Source organism: Maniola hyperantus, chromosome Z (assembly GCF_902806685.2).
Source record: "Maniola hyperantus chromosome Z, iAphHyp1.2, whole genome shotgun sequence".
Taxonomy (NCBI): domain Eukaryota; kingdom Metazoa; phylum Arthropoda; class Insecta; order Lepidoptera; family Nymphalidae; genus Maniola; species Maniola hyperantus.
In genome coordinates this window covers 8,161,446-8,185,222 of record NC_048564.1, presented here as the reverse complement: position 1 = coordinate 8,185,222, position 23,777 = coordinate 8,161,446, and the positions used below count along the sequence as shown (strand labels likewise).

At 35.6% G+C, this 23,777-nt stretch overlaps 1 protein-coding gene across 3 annotated transcripts in view; it reads left to right on the top strand.

The window, feature by feature from the left end:
- Positions 1–4,031: 4,031 nt before the first annotated feature.
- The window catches only part of Ae2 (Anion exchanger 2), a 46,689-nt gene continuing 26,943 nt past the window's right edge, over positions 4,032–23,777 (top strand). For 2 of the 3 annotated variants that reach the window (XM_034983588.2, XM_034983587.2), the window contains exon 1: positions 4,032–4,249. In XM_034983588.2, coding sequence (XP_034839479.1) covers positions 4,202–4,249 — 48 coding nt within the window. In that variant the 5' untranslated portion in view covers positions 4,032–4,201. The remainder of the gene's footprint in view (positions 4,250–23,777) is intronic. The other variant, XM_069509027.1, reaches the window with a different exon arrangement.

Below are 23,777 nucleotides of genomic sequence, written 5' to 3'. Positions count from 1 at the left end.
TCGAGATGGCCTGTTGGATAGATAAGGACAGTCCTATTGAATGCAACGCTCTATCATTGTAACAAGGCATATCAGGTCTGCCTATCTTTTATATCATGAAATAATATATTGTCTAATAGACATCCGCGTATGGTACCTAGTTTAAAGTGTTAGCTAGATACTTGCAACAAACATTACATAGTAACATGAATTTTTATTAGGTACACGCTTTAAATTAGCTTCGCCTCTTCTTCGAAACAATGTAAGAGAATCTAACAAATTATATTTCACCCACTTCTAATAATTTTTTGTAGGTAGACAATATGATCATATGGTACCACCGAGCTAGTAGGTATAATAATGAAGATAATGAAAGTGGGAGGCGATATAAGGACTCAACGGCGAACTATAAGACCCCGTTCACACAGCATGCATTAACACCGCACGTTATTTTGCAGGATAATTCTTACCAAATACGAAATGCATAGATCCACAATCGAACATGGTAGGTACAAAGAGTATATAATCACTACGTTTTATAGGTAGAACAGTCGTGTTTGGTCTCATAAGTTTAGCTTCAGGCGCAAAATCACTTTGAAATTCACATGGTAATGAAAGCCTGATTGGCATTGGATGTGGGCACTATAATAATGCCAATGCCTTAATGCCAATTTGTAGATACTCAAGGTACGTACCTATGTATCCTACATTCTGACGAGCTAAATGCCAGAATAGTAAACATACTGGCTATACTACTATACTAGACAAGACTTCTGCCGGGACAAAGTCTCATACTAAAAAACACGGCTTAAAAGCATAAAATTTAATTAAATACAATTTAAAAAAAAATACACAATAGGAATAAATGAAATATAAATAAATATGTTAGTATGTAGTTATGATTATTCTAGATATTCTAAAATTTCTGAAACAAAGCCTTAAGAGTAGCAAAGAAGAAAGAAATTCAGCTTGAAGTCGGGGCATTTTTGAAAATTCTTTCTTGAGCGGGTTGATAAGCAACGTTGACCTAAGCCGGTAATTTGATGGGTGAGTCGAATTTCTAGGTTTGAAGAAGCATTTGTCGTCCGTCGGCCCCAGCCACTATTACTAACACGTGACGTTTGATACAGAGATACTATCTCGCATCCTGGATACAGATGTACCTACCACTTTTAAATATGGAAAATCAAAGAGTTCCCACGTGGTAACAACCTAAATCCACGTGGACTAATCGTGGACAGCATCCTACCTACTTATATTTTCGGTAAATGATACCTATAATGTAGGTAGGTATAATTTACCGTACTAGCTGCGTGTATGAAAATTCTATGAACTCGTTCGGGCTATATTGTAATATATATTGCTTATCGCTAGGTACAGAGATTAATTTTTTACGTTAGAACAGCTGCTGGCTAATAAATAAGGCTTCCTGATTGGATTCTATTATTTAACGAAACGAAACAAGCTGAAATTTCGAGCTAAAGACTTATTATTATTTATTCTAACTACGTTTTTGTCGTCAACTTTTGAACCGGTAGGTACCGTTTGCGATGTTCACACACGTACAAGCGTCAGAAATAAAGTGGCTTATCATACACTAGCTTATTACCGCGACTTTGTACGCGTGGACTACACTAATTTCAAACCCCTATTTTACCCGGGGTTGAATTTTTAAAAATCTGTACCTCAAAAAGCAAAAAGGAACCTTTATAGGATCACTTCGTTGTCTGTCTGTCTTCGTGACTGTCATGAAAACCTAGGGTACTTCTCGTTGACCTAGAATCATGCAATTTGGCAGGTAGGTGTCTTATAGCACAAGTAAAGAAAAAATCCGAAACCGTAAATTTGTGGTTTATCACTTAGGAAAAAAACTAAAATGTATTCATGAGCAAATATTGGTATTTTTCACTTTCAAAGTAAGATTACCATACCTACTGAGTGAGGTATTATGAAAGGGCTTTTACTTGTACATTCTAAAATAGATTTTTATTTATTTTTATGCCTAATAGTTTTTGATTTATCGTGCAAAATATCGAAAAAATACGACTGTAGTACGGGACCCTCAGCGCGCGAGTCTGACTCGCAATTGGCCGGTTTTTTTTAAATTTAATAACTCTTTTCCCCCATTGATTTTGAACTTGAAGTTACATTCCAAACCCCTGCCGGGAATTAAACCCGAGACGTCCCACTTACAAGGTCACACCGATTACCAATGAGATCGTTAATTTATATATATATATATATTGAAAGCTTTTAATTATTGGCTTTAATTTAAAACTATTTTGGTTCATGTCTGCCACTTTTGGCAAAGCGGGTCGATTATGCCTGTTTACCTTTACGTTGTTATCAAAAAGGCACAGCGCCTTTTCGCTCTCTTGGCACACGAGTAAATATCCCTACAGAGGAAGAGCTTCCTAATACCGTTCAAAATTTTATACCTATTCTTATAGGGTTGTCATCTGTTGCAAGTGAAAAATTTAAAGAAAAAAATACTATATATAAGTCTCGCAAATTGCTAATGCTCGCCGCCGCCATTTAGTCACATCATCACTAGACTTACTTCAATTCATCTCTAGGTTACACGAAAAGAGAAATATCCTTATTTTTCTAGACGAACTGAAACATACTGTACAATGGTATGGCATTTTTGTATAACCATATCACTTAAATCTATAACAAGTTTATTTTTTTACAATTTACACGTAACTAATTTGGAAGTAATATATAAATATTCTCGCTATTGTATCAACTTAACGCGCACGACCCACATCCTTGCAGTTCGCCATCGAACTAGGCGCACACGGTCCGTCCGTGTGCGTAAGGTAAGCAGCGCTATGGGTGACTGTACCTACAGCCAGCCGCTTGTATGAAGCTTCCTCTCTGGTCCTACTCTGTGCTCTTGGCTCTACTCCGTGGATATGCGTATTATTTCTCGCTAGCCTTTTCCCGCGACTTCATCCGTGTGAACGTAGGTTTTATAAATCTATGAGAAACTTTTGTTTATGTGGGATAAAACGTACCCCAGCCCAGTTGATTTACAACTTTTATGTAAATTTAACAGTAGGTAGGTACTTTGGGACAATCTCCTTATACCTTCTGTCATTTTGTCTTCAATAAAACTTTACTATTATTATTAGATGATGCCTGTGACTTGGTCCACGTGGATTTAGGTGCTCTAAAAATCCGGTGGGAACTCTTTGATATTCTGAGACAATAAGTAGCCTTACGTCCCTGGCATGCTAATCTCTGTACCCGCCAAAATTGTTTATACAAATGGGCCGTGATAAAATAGCAGACAGACAGATAAATAAACAGACAGACAGATAGAAATACTTTCGTATTTTTAATATCAGGTACGGACTAGCTTATGCTCGCGAGTTCGTCCGCGTGGACTACAAAAATTTCAAACCCCTGTTTTACCCCTTTAGGGGTTGAATTTTCGAAAATCCTTTCTTAGCGGATGCCTACGTCATAATTGTCAGCTGCATGCCAAATTTCAGCCCGATCCGTCCAGTAGTTAGAGCTGTGCGTTGATAGATCAGTCAGTCAGTCAGTCAGTCACCTTTTCCTTTTATATATTTAGATTACCTCATCATCATTATCAACCCATCGGCGGCTCACTACTGAGCATGAGTCTCCTCTCAGACTGAGAAGGGTTTGAGACCATTGTGTGCCACGCTGGCCTAGTGCGCACCGGCAGACTTCACACACCTTTGAGAACATATTGGAGAACTCTCAGACATGCAGGTTTCCTCACGATGTTTTCCTTTAACTAATTTGTTGATTGATGTTTAGTTACTTAAAACGCACATAACTCTGAAAAGTAACAGGTGCATGCTCGGTTTCGAATCCCCGACCTCCCGAATAGAAGAGCGATGTCTTAATCACTAGGCTTACTTAGTAAATATGGATTATATTTTGTGATAGTATGAATTATATCATTACCTTCTTAAACACAGGTAAGTCTCGCTCGTTGCCTCGTTTTCAAGAGTCAACGTGGTTTGTCTTGTTGTAGGTGAGTGCAAGGTCCCCGAGCGAGATACGGAGTCAACTGGTCAGTTCCACCATCGTCGCATAAGCCGGCGCCGGCGGCGATGTGGCGAGCTGTGTTGACGTACAACCTCGCACAGATTGCGGTCCATTAGTCGGTTCGCCACTGACAGGCTGTCCACACGTGTGTGACTCTTGCGTCCACTCGCATAGTATAGTTCCGAGCGTAAACATGAGTAGCGGCAAAAGGAAGTTATCCTTCCTCGGCTTTACCCCACAGGTCAGTAATTTTTTCCTATTTTAAGCGAATTCCTTTTATTTATTTAATAAGTGCTATTTATATACCAATATAGTTAACTAGCTAATCCGCTCTGACTTCGCTCGAGTGAAATTACTAAAACGCAGAACACTACCCCTATTATAAATGCAAAAGCGTGTTTGTTTGTTGGTATATTGGTTTGTCCTTCAAACACGCTGCAATAGAGCAACGGACCGACGTCCTTTTTTGCAAGGATATAGTTCAGGGCCTGGATAGTAACATTCTATACTCTATGTACTTTTTATCTCCCAAATAGGTTAACAGTTCGAGAAAAACTATATGGACAATCTCAAGCTTTTTTTAATAGAAATTGTCGTCCAAGTTCTTAACCCAGCAATTTGCGTTGCATAATATGTTGATATGTCAGTCAGTTTATCATTCACTAGCTGATGCCCGTGACTTCGTCCGCCGGATAAAAAGTAGCCTATGTCACTCTCGGTCTTTATACCATGCAAAAATCATGTCGATCCGTTGCTCTGTTGCAACGTGGTTGAAGGACAAAGCAGCAAACCAATAAACAAACAATCAAACACACTTTTGCATTTATAATATGGGTAGTGATAATATTGGTAGTGATAACATGGGTAGTGATAATATGGGTAGTGGTAAATTACCCAGTTAATGATTGGTATGCGTTGAAATTAACTTTATCTTAAATATATAAAAGGAAAAGGTGACTTACTGACTGACTGATCTATCATCGCACAGCTCAAACTACTGGACGGATCGGGCTGAAATTTGGCATGCAGATAGCTATTATGATGTAGGCATCCGCTTAGAAAGGGTTTTTGAAAATTCAACCCGTAAGGGGGTGAAATTGGGGTTTGAAATTTGTGTAGTCCACGCGGACAAAGTCGCGAGCATAAGCTTGTTTAACAATAAATGAGGCAAGCCTAGTCAGGTGATGACTAACAAGTCAGGCGTAGTCCTAGTCCTAGACTTAGACCTAGGTCTACTTAATTGTTATGATTTGTTTTTATCTGTATTAATATTTTTCTGTGTTCCTTATGTTATAATTTATGTCAGCACTCAGCAACTTAAGCGCAATAAAATTTATGATTTTATTTGATTTGAAATTATTCATCTTCGTATGGAAAACTCGCTCTATTGTAAATCGATATGTCAGAAACCCTACGGACTGGACAAATATATGTATGTACTTAGCTATCGCATTAGGTTGGCCTGTAATGATAGTTTTAAGTTGTCAAATAAATAAATAATAAAAAAAATAATAAAAAATATTTTTGTGAGTATAGAAGATAATAAATCGGCTTTCCTAGATAGAGCCTAGCCCATAACTAGGTACCAAGTAAAACGACCCAAAAGCCGGTAAATACACATTGTTATATTTTCAGACATTTGGATAGGTAACGTTTTCCCTGAATACGTATGAGTAGGCATTTTAAAGAAAAACAATACAAACATAATTAATAATGCGTAAAATTTGAGAGAGGACTCGCCATTTTTTGCAATACTATGTGTCAACTCTCATGTCAAAAGTACGATTTAGTACGCTAAAACTAGGTAGGTACAGTACGCGGCAGAAATTAATGTACATCGGCCTTTAGAATGACATGAGTAAAAAATAATAATGAGAGCTTTGTAGAGCGTTATCTCTGTCACTCATACTTCCGGATGTATGAGGCGGGAGGACGCCCCGCACATCTTGCACGTTATCCATGCTATTCCACACCGGGTTAGCGCGGGGGCTGTGCGGGTGTGCGGGGCGTCCCTACCCCGATTTCCACCTCGACCTATCGCGTATACTATAGGTATTTACCTATAACTTTTTATTTGTGACAAAGTAGCCTTATGTAATGACAGTGTAAAAGAAAACATAATAAAGACTTGTAAAACTTAATGAAGTCTTAGTTAGTAAAATTGCTTAAAATAAATTATAAACACGACAGACTTCATAATAGATACATATATGCACTTGATATACTCAGAGGTGTGTATGTTAAAGAGACATTAAAACACTGCTTACTCTGAAATAACTCAGTTCTAGGTAACTGTAGGTACATAGGTACCAACATAATGGTACTGATTCTGAGCATAACTAAATTTTAGAGTATTCGCATCCTCTTCTTACTAATGTATGTAATATGAAAAGGACAGACACAGTTTGACAGTTTTAAATTTAATTTAGAGATGTCGAACCTCGTGACTTTAGCCACCAGTCGCGAGCCTAGTGTTTAAATTTTTAGCGTGCACTGAAATTTAGTCTTTAAATAAAAAATTCATGTTTCGTCCTTTTTAGCAATATCAAAAATAAAAGGATGCAGATACTCTAAATTTAGTTTAGAGAAAGACAACAGAATCGGTGCCAATATCTAGATAATTGCACTAATCGCCTAATGCCTACCCTGGCTTTGAACCCTGTGTCACTTGGTACACTTAATCGTACAATATGGTAAATAGGTGTTTTATAAAATTTATTTCTAACAAGGCAAACTTATGTAGGTACCTACCTAGCGTTCCAATTTCAACCAAACATTATTTTAGTTTAATAATTATACTAAAAGAAATAAACATATATTAGTAAGTAGATAAGTAAGTGCCTACCTATTTACTGCTAGGTATACATTAGAAGTCATTGTCTACTGCAGTAAATGTGTCGATATGTTTTTTATTATTTTACTAACTAATGCCCGGCATGTATTGCAATGCGAATCACGTGTTATCTATTGTGCTTTTGCTATAACTTTCCGCAAGCCCCAACAATAACTGCAAAAGTTTCATCGCCATCGGATACGGGACAAACAATGCATTTTCATTTTCATTTTGTTTAAGTTGTCATCAGTACCTTACTTATTTACCTTATGTACCTTATTATAAATGCGAAAGTGTGTTAGTTTGTTGGTTTGTCCTTCAATCACGTCGCAACGGTGCAACGGATTGACGTGTTTTTGCATGGGCATAGATAAAAACCTGGAGCACGACATAAACTACTTTTTATCCCGGAAAATCAAAGAGTTCCTTTTTTAATGAACCTTTTTGAATGAAGGATTTTTAAAAACCTAATACCACGCGGAAGAAGTCGCGGACAGCAGCTAGTTTTTAATATACCTAATAGATAAAGATAGTTAGATGCTAATAAATATAATTCTAAATAAGCATTTCAAAAGCATTGCGAAATATCTATTTGTATCAAAAATCAAAGGCAACATAATATTTTAAATTCATACAGCGCACCTATAACTTACCTAAGTACAATACTTGTACCTATGATAGTTCAATATTGAGAAGCATTGCCTTTTTGTCTCTATGCAGCGCACTTACTTGACACGACTTACATTTACTTATACAATGTTCGAACTACTCCTAGCACTTGAAATAAATTATTATTAAGGTATTAATTTAAGAAAGGCCAACGACTCAACATGAGGCAAGGCTATTAAAATACTTGATTATTGCATACAAACATATAGGTAACTACAAACGTATAGATACTATCTACCGAACTATTACCTAAACTAGAGCTGGCCTTAGTTAGGTGTACTAGTATTTATCGTAGGAGTATAGTAGCTTTTTCTCGCGACTTCATTCACGTGGGCTTAGATTTTATAAACATTTCGTAGGAATCTTTGTTAGTGGGGTAAGAGAACCTAAGTAATAAACAAAAACGCAACATAAGTGATAAAAAATTACATAAGTAATAATCAACAATATATTTATTAGACAGGCCATTTCTCTTTCTGTTTTGTAGAAATATAAAAACACCTATATAAAAAATATTGATCATAATAATAAAGTACTTATGTTTAATATTCGTGTAAGTATTTATGTTCATATTTTAGCATAATAGGTACTACATTCACTTTAACACAATTCGCAACAAAACATTAGCTATAAACGTATAATACTTAATATTTATTGAGATAGCGCCAAAGAAAAAGTTCATCATTAATTTTGGTCAGTCACCTATAACAATATACTATTATTAAGCTCAAAATGATTTATTATTAATATGTGTGATGTGATTTTTGAACAGTTTACTTAGGTTTATTAAAATATATATTTTAAATTATTACATGCATTTACTAAGTGTTGATCCACCCATAATTAATCCACCCAATTACGTATAACCATTTTAATAACATTATACTTAATCCCTAAATATCCAACTATGGGTAGATATATAACTTATATTGTATAGAAATAGTTAACAGATCAATTTATTTTTTAAGTTACGAAACCACGTGCGCTAGTGTTAAATTCGCACTTGGCCGATTTGATACACTATTTTGCCATCATTGATAGGGTAAACCACCTAGTAGCCAGCCTATCTCCAGTTAAGTCAGTCTTTACAGACATTTCCACATTAATTGGTAGATATGTAAAAAGAAAAGAAGAATCCCATAATTTGATGATATTCTAAAATTATTACATTTTTGATACAAAGATGGAAATCTTAGAAAAGTTGATGATAATTAAACTGAACAGTAATGTTATCAGAAATAAATCATATTCTTTAAAGAACATTTCCATTATCCACTGCATACAATATTACCATATAATATACCTACACAATATCAATTTTTATAAGAATTCATTAAATTTAACCACCCATGTGCAGTCTGCAGGGCCTGCTCAGGGATAGTGTGAGTGGTACGACTACGCCGGATTTCAAAATTGCTCCCATTGGGCAATTTTATAAAAAAGTTGTGCGCAAAAATAGAATCACGCACCGCCAACAAAAGTGAGTCTTTGTATAATAATTCCAAACATGAAATAAATAGTAAGAATTCGGCCCCAAAAACTCCACTTTGACAGCAAAAGTCTGACATCTGAGTGGTTTACCCTTTGTTTAAAAAAACTATAAACATATAAATCACGCATTTTGGAGGACACACCTGGTGCACCTTCGGAGGTGTTAAAGGTAAAAGTACTCGTACTACGTACCCACACTGATTACTGATTTTGCTCAGATCCTTTAGAGGCCTTAATAAAATTCGCTGACTTGAATATTGACGAATCGATTGAAACAACAAATAGTTTGAGATTTTGCAGGTCATTGGAATTTTACTGGCGAATTCAAATGTCCCTGTTACTGCTTGATACGAATTACAATTGCTTAGATAACAACCTTTTTCGATAGACTACAATTTTTTTGGTGATAATAATAATAATATAATAATAGACTTTTTATTTCGAGCAACAAGGACTTAATATTGTTGGTTCTACAAATCTTAGTATCTATGTTAGTACTTAACCTACATCTTACTCAATCTAATTTAATTAAATTAATATTAATTTATACTACTACCTAGTCAACAAAGGGGTTATCATCTAATTCATATTTTGTAAACAGGTGGTAGGCACAGAGTGAATTATATACTATACTGGGGTTTCATTAAGCCCCTTTCAAGTAGTTCTACATAGGTATGTGAAATTAAAACATTTTTATATTAAGTAAATTGAATTACAATGTAGTAGATAGATATAGGTCTATATGGTGTATTTTGGCGCTACCATCATCTGTTTTGTTACTTACAACTAATCAATAACTATTAGGTAACTCAACGTTATTGTATTACTATATACTATAATATATATAAGTTTTGCCTTTTTATATCCTACGCCACAGTTCAATCAACACAATGACATTCTTTATAATGTTTGTGATACCTTCACATAGGGTTGTTTTATTTTAATCAGATGTGATAAATGTAATATATATTATTGAAAGATAAGTAGGTGCCTATTTTATTATTTATATAGAAATTTATACTTTAACAAAAAATTTAAACACAAAATGAAGATTGCAAAGTTGTATGGACACACTTGTTTATTTGTTTTTTTAACTTTCTAGAACCTGATAAACATCGCAATTTTTTTGATTTATGACTAATGACTATGTATACTTTATAGCAAAATAACAATGGTTGATTAAACTGTACGTGCCGTTATACCCATGTATAAATAATAGGTTTGTCCTTGATCGATTACTGATATGAAATCGCTTTATCGATTTTAGATGCGCCTTGAATCTTTTCACCTCCGAGTGATTTTAGGGTTCCGTACCCGAAGAGTGCCAATGGGACCCTATTATTAAGCCTTCGCTATCCATCCGTCTATCTGTCCGTCCATCTAAGTGCCTGTCATTAAATTGGTAGAGATTGCTTCAAAACGATAAGGCCACCGATTCTACTTATTTTTAAGTTTATTTGATTTGCATATTTGCATTTTTCTTTTTAGTCCTGTCAATTTAGCTCAAAAAATAAGGGTAAAGTTACATTAATTTGCACAGAGCTAAGAGCCGAAAATTTATACTAATGTTTGGAACACCATTATACATGAAATATGAAAAGTTCCCATCGATCCACATTTGCAAAAAAAGATATTCAAAGTCAAAGTTCACAAAAATGTGGTATTTTTGCGTTTTTCAGCCAAACAGTAAGCTTTATTATAAAAATATATAAATTCGAATTGTAGATTATCTATAAAAACTGTTTTTACACTTTTTCTTCTAAGAGTTACTGTTACTGAGACATTACGATTCAAATAGTTGAACAAGTTTTCTTCATAATTTGCAAAAGTACCCCTCATTGCCATAATAAAAGTGAAAGTATTTTCATATGAGTTTGTTGTGGGCTCTTCTCAGACCTGGGCGCGTTTGGAACCCTCGTAGCTTTAGTTTTAATTTTGCGTAATAATTATCACTACTATATCTTACAAATCTAACACCATACCAGACCATCAATAAGAGTAATTTATTACCTATTTTGAATAAATCATTTGACTTTGACTTATTGATCTGTTTATTTAGTGCACACAAACACAACAATTTATGAGAATATAAATAATCACACTAATGCAATCACTAATGTTATAAAGGCGAAAGTTTGTTTGTATGTGTCTATGTTTGTTACTCTTTCAGGCGAAAACTACTGGACGTATTTGGCGTTTTATCCCTGAAAATTAAAGAATTCCCACGGAATTTAAAAACTGGCCAAGTGCGAATCAGACTCGCGCACTGAGGGTTCCGTACTACAATCGTATTTTATCGACATTTTGCACGATAAATCAAAAACTACTTACTAGATCTCGTTCAAACCAATTTTCGGTGGAAGTTTGCATGGTAATGTACATCATATATTTTTTTTAGTTCTATCATTCCCTTATATTTTTAGAAGTTACAGGGGGGGAGGACACATTTTACCACTTTAAAAGTGTCTACCTTGCATACCTTTGAGAACAATATGGAGAACTCTCATGTTTCCGTCACCGTCCGTCCGTCATGATATTTAATGGTTTTAAAAACGCACGTAACTCCAAAAAGTTTGAGGTGCGTGCCCGGGATCGAACCACCGACCTCCCGAAAAGAAGGTGGACGTCTTAACTACTAGGCTATCACCGCTTACACGACAGGAACATAGTTCTTTGATATTGTATTATACTAAGATGGCGCTGTGGTCTGCCAGTGGCTAATCAACGTCCATCAATATAATAACTATAATATCTTTATAGTCGCACCCGCCATCACAATCACGATTCGAGTTTGAGCGTTGCTCTGCAATAATTAAACGCCATTTACAATTATTAATTATTGATCACTCTATAAATAAACATAGGTACTTAATTGGCTTACCAGTGAACTCGTCTGCTTGAACTGCATTTTGTATCAAAAGTAAAACCTATTGATTGATAACTATGAGTTTGGGAAAAAAAACTTGGTACTTAAAATACTCTATTAATCTGAGGGTGAGTTTGATGATAAAAATTAAATCATGCCTATTTGTACCTACTACTCAATGATCCTTGAAATATTTTCAATATTTCAAAGGTAAGAATGACTCCTTTCGGAATCCCCAAAGACCATTTAAATAAAAGTAAATGTAAATAAAACATTTGAGTAAAACTTAACTCCTCACGCGCCATTTTAACTTTTTGTGTCAAACTTCATGCCAAAGGTACGATTTCAGTCCTTATTTTAAAGGTCAACCGTACTTTTGACATGAAAGTTGACCCATAGCGTTAAAATAGCACGTGAGAAGTCATTTTGTACGGACTATAACTAATTTTCACTTCACTAGAGATCCGAGACAAACGGCCGAAGACAGACTGCAGGTGACATTAATAGGGCTATGTTTTGTACTCTGGGTGCGCAACCCTAACGGCGCGGCGGTTACGCACTCATCCGATCCGAGGCCGTGAAAATACGTTCCTTTTAGTTTTGCATGGTAGCTTATGACATAATATGTCGTGCCGGAATTCTCACGGATGACGGATAGAACTTGGATGACGGAAGTGCAGTGCGTAATCGCCGTAAAATATTTCACAAGCGACAGTTTTGAATAAATATTCAAGTGGATTTTCTTGAATGCAAATTATTATATAAATGGAACGGGCTTGTTTACAATCATCTAAGCGTCTCTAACAATAAAAAATTGCGTTGTGCATTATCATGTTCGGCGAAAAATTTGAGTCACAGAATAAATTTACATCATGGGAGACTACATTTTTTATAATTTTTTAGTGTTTTAAAATTATCATGGGAGACGTTTACGAAAGCCGAAAATATTTATATGAATATTATTAACACACAACATAAAAAAAATTGGTGTAAGGGCATGGTGTCCTTCGATTCCCACAATTCGCCTTTGCTAAAGTGTTTCTGTTCAGTATATACATACCTACATCGCTTAGTAGTAATTATAATTATGTCATCTGCGAGTAAACAAAATGCAATTGATTTTCCTCATTGTTCAAACTTTTTTCTGTACCATTAAAGGATGATGTCATAATATATATTAGCAAACATATTGCAATCAACCACGGAAGTTAAGAATCTACTTACACCTAGCTAATGCTTAATATACGCGTTATATACTTATTTATATTTCTTAGTGAAAATATTGATTCAAAAATATTTGGTTTTCGATAACATACCTGTTTTCCAGCTTTAACGTTATCGTAGAAATGACAAGAACGCAGATTAGTAAGTCAAGCGGTTGTTCCAAAAAATCCCCTAAATTGACAACGGCATAAACACGACTAATCTTGATAACGCAAAGTGCGTATTTACATTTGTAGATATCTATTGCACGCAATTTCGTTTGCGTAGACGATGTACTCAAAAATACAACTACTTATTTCGAATGAAAACCTAAACAGTTTCCGGTTTATCGTGATTAAATATAATAAGTTAAAAGTTAAAGATTAAAAAAATCAAAGTCAAATCGTTTATTAAAAAGGTAGCATTGTATAGGTACTTTTTGATGGTCAGTTGTTGGATTTGTAAGTTTACGTTTTATGAAAACTTTGTTGAGAGACATTTCCAATGTCTTCTGGCAGTTAAAAACGTACAATTGCCAATAGGTAATTAAATGAATTGCCAAGTTTACCTACTTAGCCTACAAGCGGACATTACAAGTCTGTTTTATTACATTATGGCTTTTAGTTTTTTTTAAATTTATTCATGTGTATATGGACATAATTATAATACATTTTTTTAAATATATTGGTTATGCACTGTCATAATTTTAACTTCTTTAAATTTAGTTCTCAGCGACAAAAGCTTAGTAGGTATACTCAAAAAAATCGTAACTTATGAAAAAATATGCACCACTTTTTTCAACTAATAGTTTTTAGATTTAATATTTATTATTAATATTTATAATGAATAGCCATGGTTTTTACGACACTGAATTTTAATTTTTAAAACTGCATAAGCGCGTTAAGTATCAAATTCTGAGTTCTAACTAAGCAGCTTTTTATGGTACATAATAATAGATTATTTACATTATACATTATATATCACTGGTGCCCACCTCTAATCTTCATCATCAGAGATGGTCAATGGAACCACAATCATCTAATGCTATCCAAACTAGAAGTGTTTGGAATTTTTTAACTCAATCGGACAGTTAGTAGTAGCCTTAAAATCAGTTACTAATTTCAACGGAATGATAACATACGAACAAATCATACTAATAATAAGCTTATAAAATTGAAAACATCCTGTATACAAATGGTTGTTTATACAAAGTTTATAATCCTATCAATTGACATCCGGATAAGATAGGTAAATGATACTATTCATACATAAGTAGGTAATCTGTCTTTTCCGATAATTCAATCAGCTTAACATAGGTACGTAGATATATGCATTGAATTCATGCAGGGTGGGCCAGCATGCATATTCATCATCATCACCATCAACATCAACCGATAGACGTCCACTGCTGGACATATGGGACTTCCACACGCCACGGTATTGCGCCGCTTGAATCCAGCAGCTCCCTGCAACTCGTCTGATGTCGTCCGTCCATCTAGTTGGGGGGTTTTCCAATCCAGCACCTTGGGACCCCAACTTGTATCGGTTTCCAAACTATGTGCTCTGCTCATTGCCACTTCAGCTTAGCAACCGTTGAGCCACATATTATGTCGGTTACCCTACGGATCTCCTCATTTCTTATTTTTTATTTCACATGAATATTATTAACTGTTAATCAAGCTGTTAATGTTATGTAATTTATTTTGAACAATTTTTTTGAACAATATATAAAATTTTACGTTTGACGCTTTTTAACTTTTTGTATTTTTGCTATTATGTACCTATTTTCTTACTTAGGTAGGTAGAAAGGTACCTATTTTAATACCGAATCTATGGAAATATGTAGCTAATGTAAACATGTTAATCATATTAACATACTAGCTTATGCTCGCGACTTCGTCCGCGTGGACTACACAAATTTCAAACACCTATTTCACCCCCTTAGGGGTTGAATTTTCAAAAATCCTTTCTTAGCGGATGCCTAGGTCATAATAGCTATCTGCATGCCAAATTTCAGCCCGATCCGTCCAGTAGTTTGAGCTGTGCGTTGATAGATCAGTCAGTCAGTCAGTCATCTTTTCCTTTTATATATTTAGATTAATCATTTTCATTGCATATCTGGGAAGAGACTGACCCCCATGACACGGGTTAACCTAGTTTGGGAGTCGAGGGTAATTTTAAGCAAAGTTGTAATTGGAACAAATAAAGATTTATTTAAGTATTTATTTATTTATGTACTATTTACATGTTACTACGGTGAGGTACTCAGATGGCAATCGGAATAACTCTGTTTAAGAAGATCCTGTTTAATTTTTAAAGACCGAGAACATTCTAGTTTCTGAAGACTCGAATTTGCATTTGAATATTTCTTTTTACACAAAGGATTAGGATAGGTACACAAAAGAAATACAACATTAAAATTTGACTGTATTGTTCAAACGTTCTGTAACGAGCTGTATATCATGTAAGATAATAGTTAGAGCATTGAAATTTTCACAGACAGAGCCTATAACAATAAATAATAATAAAAAAATATACAGTCATTATACAATGTATCTTGTATTGTACGGAACCCTTCATGTGCGAGACTGACTCGCACTTGGTCAGTTTTTTTAATCAAAATCGAGAATACTTATTTTTTTTTCAACTATAATATATAAGAGGTTATTAAAATAATACGGTATTTGACAACTAGTCAAATCAGTAACATTTTATCAAACGTCGATCCTATGAAATACCGGTGTGTGACATCACAATCATTTGACGTGCTTTTTTAGTTTAATCGATAATTTAAAATGGTTATCAGTTATCACACTTAAAACCAACAAAGGGCGTGGATTTTACGTATTTTGGAAGGCCCTCTATTTAATAATCACTGAGGAATAATTTATTTTTGATGTAGTCAAATACCCAATTGTATAATATTATCAAGGTCCAACGCATTGGAATGATTTGCACATTATTTATAGTAAAATTTGTGTGGTATTGTAAGAGCAATGATCCACAACTCCCAACAATTATACCCAACTCACGTATCCGTATAGCGCTATTGTCGACTGATAATCATCGGCTTTATCCCAAGTACAGATCTCTTCCAGTCTTTGAACCTTCGCTAAATATACTTGACTCAAAACTTCTAGTTCAGCTTTGAGTGGCTGATAAATAAGATAATAAAGCACGAATAATCATTAAAATACACGAGATTATCATCATCATCATGATCAACCCATCGCCGACTCACTACAGAGCACGGGTCTCCTTTCAGAGTGAGAAGGGTTAGGCCATAGTCTACCACGCTGGCCATGTGCGGATTGGTAGACTTCACACACCTTTGAGAACATTATGGAGAACTCTCAGGTATGCAGGTTTCCGCACGATGTTTTCGTTCACCGTTCAAGCAAATGACATTTAATTACTTAAAACGCACATAACTCCGAAAATTTAGAGGTGCGTGCCCGGGATCGAACCCGGCCTCCGACCTCCGATTAGAAAGCGGACGTCCTAACCACTAGGCTGTCACAGCTATTATACATTGTACAAATTCAAGTAAGCAGCAAAATATAGTAAACTAGATGAGGCCCGCGACTGCATCCGCGTGGATTTAGGTCTTTAAAAATCCCGTGGGAACTCATTGATTTTTCGGGATAAAAAGTAGCCTATCCCCGGGATGCAAGCAATCTCTGTACCAAATTTCATTAAAATCGGTTGAACGGATGGGCCGTGAAAAGCTAGCAGACAGACAGACACACTTTCGCATTTATAATATTAAGTATGGATAAATTGTAAAAGTTTCACTTACTGACTAATCACTAATCTACAAAATTGAGCCAGGTGTATTGGCTTTATCTAAGCTTCATTCCATATTGTATAGATCTCTTTCAATCTTCAAGCGATCAGTAAATACTTACTCAAAACTTCTATTCAACATTTGAGTGATAGGTAAAATAATAAAGCATGAATAATCTCAACAATAGAGGAGCATTTCAAAAGAAAAATTATACATTGTATACTATTATCTACAAATAAGTAGTAAGTACATATGTCAAAATAACAACAGAATGAATACTTTGTAGTAATCTGACTCACTGACTAATCATTAAATCGTAGGATCATCATTTAAATTCTACAAAATTGAATTAGGTGGGTTCCAAATCCGCTAAGAAAGGATTTTACGAAAATTCATTCCTAAAGGGTTGAAACAGGGGTTGTAAGTTTGTGTCGTAGAACCGGGGAACATATTTTAGTTCAGAGGGTAAACAAATCCAATGCAGACTATTATAAATAATAATTGGTCAAGTGCATGTCAGAACACGTATAAAGTATGGTTTTATAGTCATGCTATGAAAAACCATCTCACAGTAAATCAAATAGCTTTAATAATTTCTGACTAAAATGGCTGTGGCATTCATATGGACTTGCGGACGAAACTAAATACCTGCTGTTTTACTACACAATTAAAAATCGATACCTATTTGTGTTTCAATTACGGCTAATAGCCATTTTATGAACTTAATAAAAATTATTTCAAAATCATAAAATTATTAGATTTAAGTTTATTAATAGTTTATTTGTTAATCATAATAAAATATTAAAATTATTTATATATATGAAGTCATAAACCTATAGACAAGAAAATGTTATATTATAATCTTATGATATGCTTGATGTGATTTTTTTAGTGTACTAGCACACGAATTGTAACAGCAAGTAGTTAATAAACTCTGAGTTCAGGAACCTACTTTGCTTTTGTTGCCTGTCAAAATTTAATTACAACCATAACGTGACTTTAACCGCCTGTCTTACAACTAGGCATTAGTCAGCGGTGATCAAACAACCATTGTTGTCGCAGTCAAATTCTTAGCAATAGTAATCTGTGTTCAAATGTTTGCGTGAATCTTCTAAGAAGTAAAAAGGAAGGTACATCATTAAGATTTTGGCAACATTTTGCCAACAGCTTTGTCGGTCTGTTTTAAGCTTATGAAACTTATCGCTTAATGTAGCGTACGAAAAGTGAACGAGGTATATGTATCTTTTTTATTATTATTATTATTCAGATACAAGTTAGCTCTTGACTGCAATCTGACCTGCCCCCCAATTGTGTAAGAATAACCATTTCATGGCTATCGCAATCGTCAAGAAATTCTGCCCTTTGATTGGATGATTCGCTGTTTTCATTTTTTCACAGCCAATCAAAGGGCAGAATTCTTGACGATTGCGAAAGCCATGAAATGGTTATTCTTACACAATTGGGGGGGGGGGCTGGTGGTAAGTGATGATGTAGTCTAAGTTGGAAGCGGGCTAATCTGGAAGGGGTATGGCAGTTTTATCAAACCCACACCCCTTTAGTTTCTACACAGCATCGTCGTACCGGAACGCTAAATCACTTGGCGGCACGGCCTTGCCGGTAGGGTGGTAACTGTCCACGGTCGAAGCCTCCCGCCAGACCAGGCCAGAAATCTAGAAATTATAAATTAATTATCTACGCACCTATGGGTAAAACGACACCTACGAGCATGCTTCAAAATATGCCGACTGACGCCCGCAACTTTGTTCGCGTGCATTTAGTTTTTTTTTAAATCTCTCTTTGATTTTATGGGAATGGGATTAATCCAGAGTAATCCTGTGTCAATCCAGAGTATAATCTATTGCCATTTCTCATTTCAGTCAAATCCGTTTAGTAATTTTTGCGTGAAAGAGAAAAAAATATATACACACACACACATACACATACAAACTATCACCTTTATAATATTAGTATGATATAATAGTGTGATCTATGGAATTTGAAATTGAAACGTCTCTAAACTTTTCAGAATTTAAAATAGTATCGAAGTAGTCGTTCATTCAATGAGCTCATTGCAAGACTACGCGTAACAATAGGGTACATGAAGGCTGTTACTAAAGTAACTAAGTATTCTCGGTAAATAGTTTATTTATGCCATAACATGTAACTGCTGTCTCTCTGAGGGACAAAACCCGTCCAAAGTGACTGACATTGCTCAACGAATTAGCCAGCTAAAGTGGCGGTGGGCAGGCCACGTCAGAACTGATGGCCGCTGGGGCAGACGTGTTCTGGAGTGGAGACCTCCAACCCGCTGGACTGACGACCTTAAAAAGGTAGCGGGAAGTGGGTGGATGAGCAAGGCAGAGGATCGTGTGTGGTGGCGCGTTCTTAGGAAGGCCTATGTCCAGCAGTGGATGCAAACAGGCTGATTGATTGATTGATTGATGTAGCTGCTACTGACCTGTCATGATTTCATTCGGGTGGAAAATTCTGAAAATCCTTACAAAATCTCAGACCTATTGGTTTGACCTACACGTTGATATGTCAGATTAACTATGTCTATAATAGTTAACCTGTGCTACGTGTCAATGTGGAGTGTCTTGAGCTATTTCATACTAGGTAGAAAATATGACCGCCCGGATTTCTATTTTTAAGAAACGGAGGCAAACTCAAACGTGACTAATATTTCTTTTTCCCTTCAACTTGTGCTAGGAGGAGTTATGACAATATAACGCAAGAAGTAGGGTTTGAATCTAGATTTATCTATTTGATCTAAATTTTAGTCGCAAAGCTTGAACTACAAGGTGATGCTCGCGATTCGCCTGCGTGGATTTACGTTTAAAAATGCAGTGTGTATAATTTAATTTTCTGTGATAAAATGTAGCTTGTCACTCACTCATCCGGTTTTTAATTTATAACCATGCAAAATGTCACGTCTATCCATTGCTCCGTTTGTTGCGGTGTAATTGAAGGAGATACCAACAAACAAGCATACTTTCGCATTTATAACATTAGTAGGATAGGATTACCTTCAAGAACTCCTCGCTTATAGTACTAAGATAATGATATATTACATACAGATAGATATGAACATGCCACTCATGTGTCCTTGCACTTGGGTACTGTTATAACATGTGGGTGAATATAGCAGCTCCAGGAAACGGACAAATATATTTATGCAAATTGTCGCACTGGACTAAGAGCCAGTGCGTGCCAGACCTTCGTTATTTCATAAAAGCTGAAAATTTATCTGCGTATTGTCCCCAACATTGGGAGGAACGTTTGTTTATGTAGTTAAAAAAATTTAATCAAGTGTTCCAAAACATTCATCAAAAAAGAAATAATAATTAGCCAAAATATTGACATGATGTTCCTTTATTCGTACAGTAAATGTGTCCATCCACATATTTATTTAGGTAGAAAACCATCTTTGATGACCTTGCTTAAAAACAAATATCTGAGTGCGCATTTTAAAATAATTAAATTTTCCTTAAATTTTTTTATGGTTTAAAAAAATATTGGTTAGTAAGTAGATAGGTATAATAGAAAGTTACTTATTGATATAGAATAATCATATCACTGTTGTTACTTATACAGTTTCAGTTTTAAGTCATATAGTCGCAGCATCCAAGCGTAGAGACCTCTTTTAAAAATGATTTAAAGTCGTATACGTAGTGCAGTGCGTATGAGTTTTAATAAACTTCTCCTATTTCTGAGATTATGCGAAATTTTCACAATACTATTTCGTCTAACTTATCATAATTAACTATAAGTATAATTTCCGTACACTGAGTGCAGTGTTTTATTTTTCTGAAAACACCGAATTACATGAGATATAAGGAATCGATTATTATAATATTACCCATAATATAATATTTATATTGGTGTATGATAATTTATACAGACCTTGGCACCAATAGTGGGACAATTAAAAATAATTACTGCTAACGCGATCCGTTTCCGTTTTTTCCGTACGACCTAAATATAGAAAATGTCCTTGCGTATTTCTTTTTTCGGTGGTTGCTTTACCAGAGTTGCTCATTACATTCAGACCGGAAACTGGATATTATGCTGTAGCAGAATAGCAAACTGCAAGTCCTTAATCTCCGCTAATGCAATTACATAAGAGACTGCTAGGTACTATATAAATTTGAGATTTTGAATAAAAAACCGCTGTCAATGTGCGTATTATAAAATAACTAGAGTGACATAGGTTACTTTTTATCCCGGAAAATCAATGAGTTTCCACGGAGTTTTTAAGACATAAATCCACTGGGTATCGTCTAGTTTCTTATAAAAATAAACATTTTAAAGTAATCCTCTCATTATGGGCGGAGCGCAACGAATTTATCATCATCATCAACCGATAGACGTCTCTTGTAGGGACTTCCACTCGCCACAGTCTTGCGCCGCCGCCAACGAGCGGCTCCCTGCGACTTTTCCAACACTGCGTCTTCCGGTACGTGGTCGCCATTACAGCTCCTTAGGAACCGAACGTGCTGGAACGAATTACGAAATTATTATTATAAATACCTACAGATGTGATTCAATCAAGTCAAGGTTCACTACAGGGAACTTCTAACAAAACGTCAAGGCATCGACGTCACTGGCTAGCGTCAAATGTTAGTACATATTTGAAGCAGGTAGCCCTAATGTAGCCCTTTTTCTATGATTTTATGTCACCATAGATCCACACACGGTCCACCATCCTCATCCATCCATTTCCCCTTGCCTTCTCAAGGTAGTCCTGATCATCCCAGACTGCGCTTGCTGGTGCGCAGTCTCCACTTCAGAACACGTCTGCCTTAGCGGCCATCGGTTTCATAAGCTGCCCACTGCCACTTCAGCTTGCTAATTCGTTGACTTGTGTCGGTCACTTTGGTTCTGCTACAGATTTCCTCGTTACGGATTTTGTCCTTCAGAGGGACAACCAATATTCGACTTTCAAGTTTCAACTTGTGGAGCAGGCCAACTAATTAACGACTTATTTTTATAACAACCTACTTATTTGAAGATAAAGAACAAAGCGTCTTCGTTTATGAACAGTTAGCAACATTAGGCGATCGGAAGCCGTGAAGGAGCTAATAGAATTTTGACATGTTGACTCTAAACAACGTCGTATTTGGTGTTCGCATTCGCGGTTTATTGTTAGTCGTGTGCAAGCTTTAGAAAAAGAAGCATACATAAATACTTTTTTTTTAATTTGTGCGTCGTCATTCAAGAGGAACTATTTACAATGTGTTAGATTCCGAAACCACATCACACAATTGAACACCACTTTTCTTCGTCTTAAGTTAGCCGTTAAGAAGTAAAATCAGTTTCCGACAAAGAAACCAAAGGTTTAGACCTGGCCGTGGGCAACAGGAGGTTTTACTTCTATCATAGTTCCCTCTGCTTCTGTTATGTATTTTTACTTATTTTTCAGGCCACAAAGATGTTCTTCAGTCAAGAAAGCATTTTTCGAAAATACTTGAAACATTTAGTATGATTTAAGATGACCACGAAATCATCCGCTTTTTAAAAATGCCGTGGGAACTCTGATTTTCCGGGATAAAATGTAGCTTATATATCATATCCGTCTGCGCGGATGCACGCTTTCTCTGTACTAAAAAGATGATGCCGGTAACTTTTTCGGTGCGAATTAAGATTTTTTAATCCTGTAGGAATTTTTTTCCGAGACAAAAGTATGTCCTTCCCCGAGCTGCGAGCTCCCAACCTACAAAAATATTATTTGTTTGAACATATTTTTATTTATTTAGGTAAGTAAAGTCAAGCGACAGGTTGAGATGGCAATCGGGGTATGATGCGGGGGACGCGTCGCACACCCGCACGTCACCCACGCTCGCCCTCAACGGGTTGGCGAGGGGGCTATGCGGAAGTGCGGAGCGTTACCTCCCCGATTGCCATCTTGACCTGTCGCGTACTACAGATTTCACGAGTACCTATTGTATTGTTACCGGCCATATCTGAACGGAAAGGGGAAAACAGAGTACCTACCTACTCGTGTATCCGACCGCCCATGACCCTGACCTCGTTACCTTTTGTTTTGATCCCCCCGTCTACTACTTGGGTCCAGCTTGCCGGTTAATAAAAGATTAACCCCTTTTGATATACGAAATTGAAAAACACTTCTTACAAAAAAACACATTCTTTAAAAAATATAATAATAATACCTATTGTCTCTACTAACTTCGGAGTATTTTATTTTAATTATTTATTTATTTTGTATAATAATTATTAAAGACTGCTACTACCACTACTGTACTAGACCAAAACACAAGATAAAAAGCCGGTGAAGTGCGAGTCGAACCCGCACACAAAGGGTTCCGTACCATCGTACAACATTTTTTTGTTCATAAAATTACAATTTCAAAATCTTACTTGACACCACTGTACTTCACCCCTGTATTTTCAATATTATTTAGTGTTCGTATTATAGGCAATAAGTACTCATACAATACTCATACAAAAAGCGGAGTAAAATTAAAGTTTAATACCTACCCGTAACGAACATGAATGAAAACCAGCTTGTATTAAGCGTGTTCTTATCTCAATATCGTTTTGTTGTTGCTGTTTGCCTTGTGTATATGTTACCGGCAATTCGTATACTCTGGTATTGTATATGGAGTGCTTAGGAATTGTAATACAATGCCAAAGAAGTGTATGGTATGTGATGTATGAAATGTATGGGTATAAGAAATGGTCAACGATAGATTGCATATTTTATACTTTGCCAAAACAAGCCCAGTATTTCATAGCATGACAAGGTATTTTACAGAAGCATTGAATCATATGCATTTCCGGTAACATATATAAAACATAATACCGTCCTTATACACAGAGCAATGGTCATAATATATGCCTACTTAAGGTATCAACTCATAGCTGACCCATTACTAAGCTCGGGTCTCTTCTCTGAATGA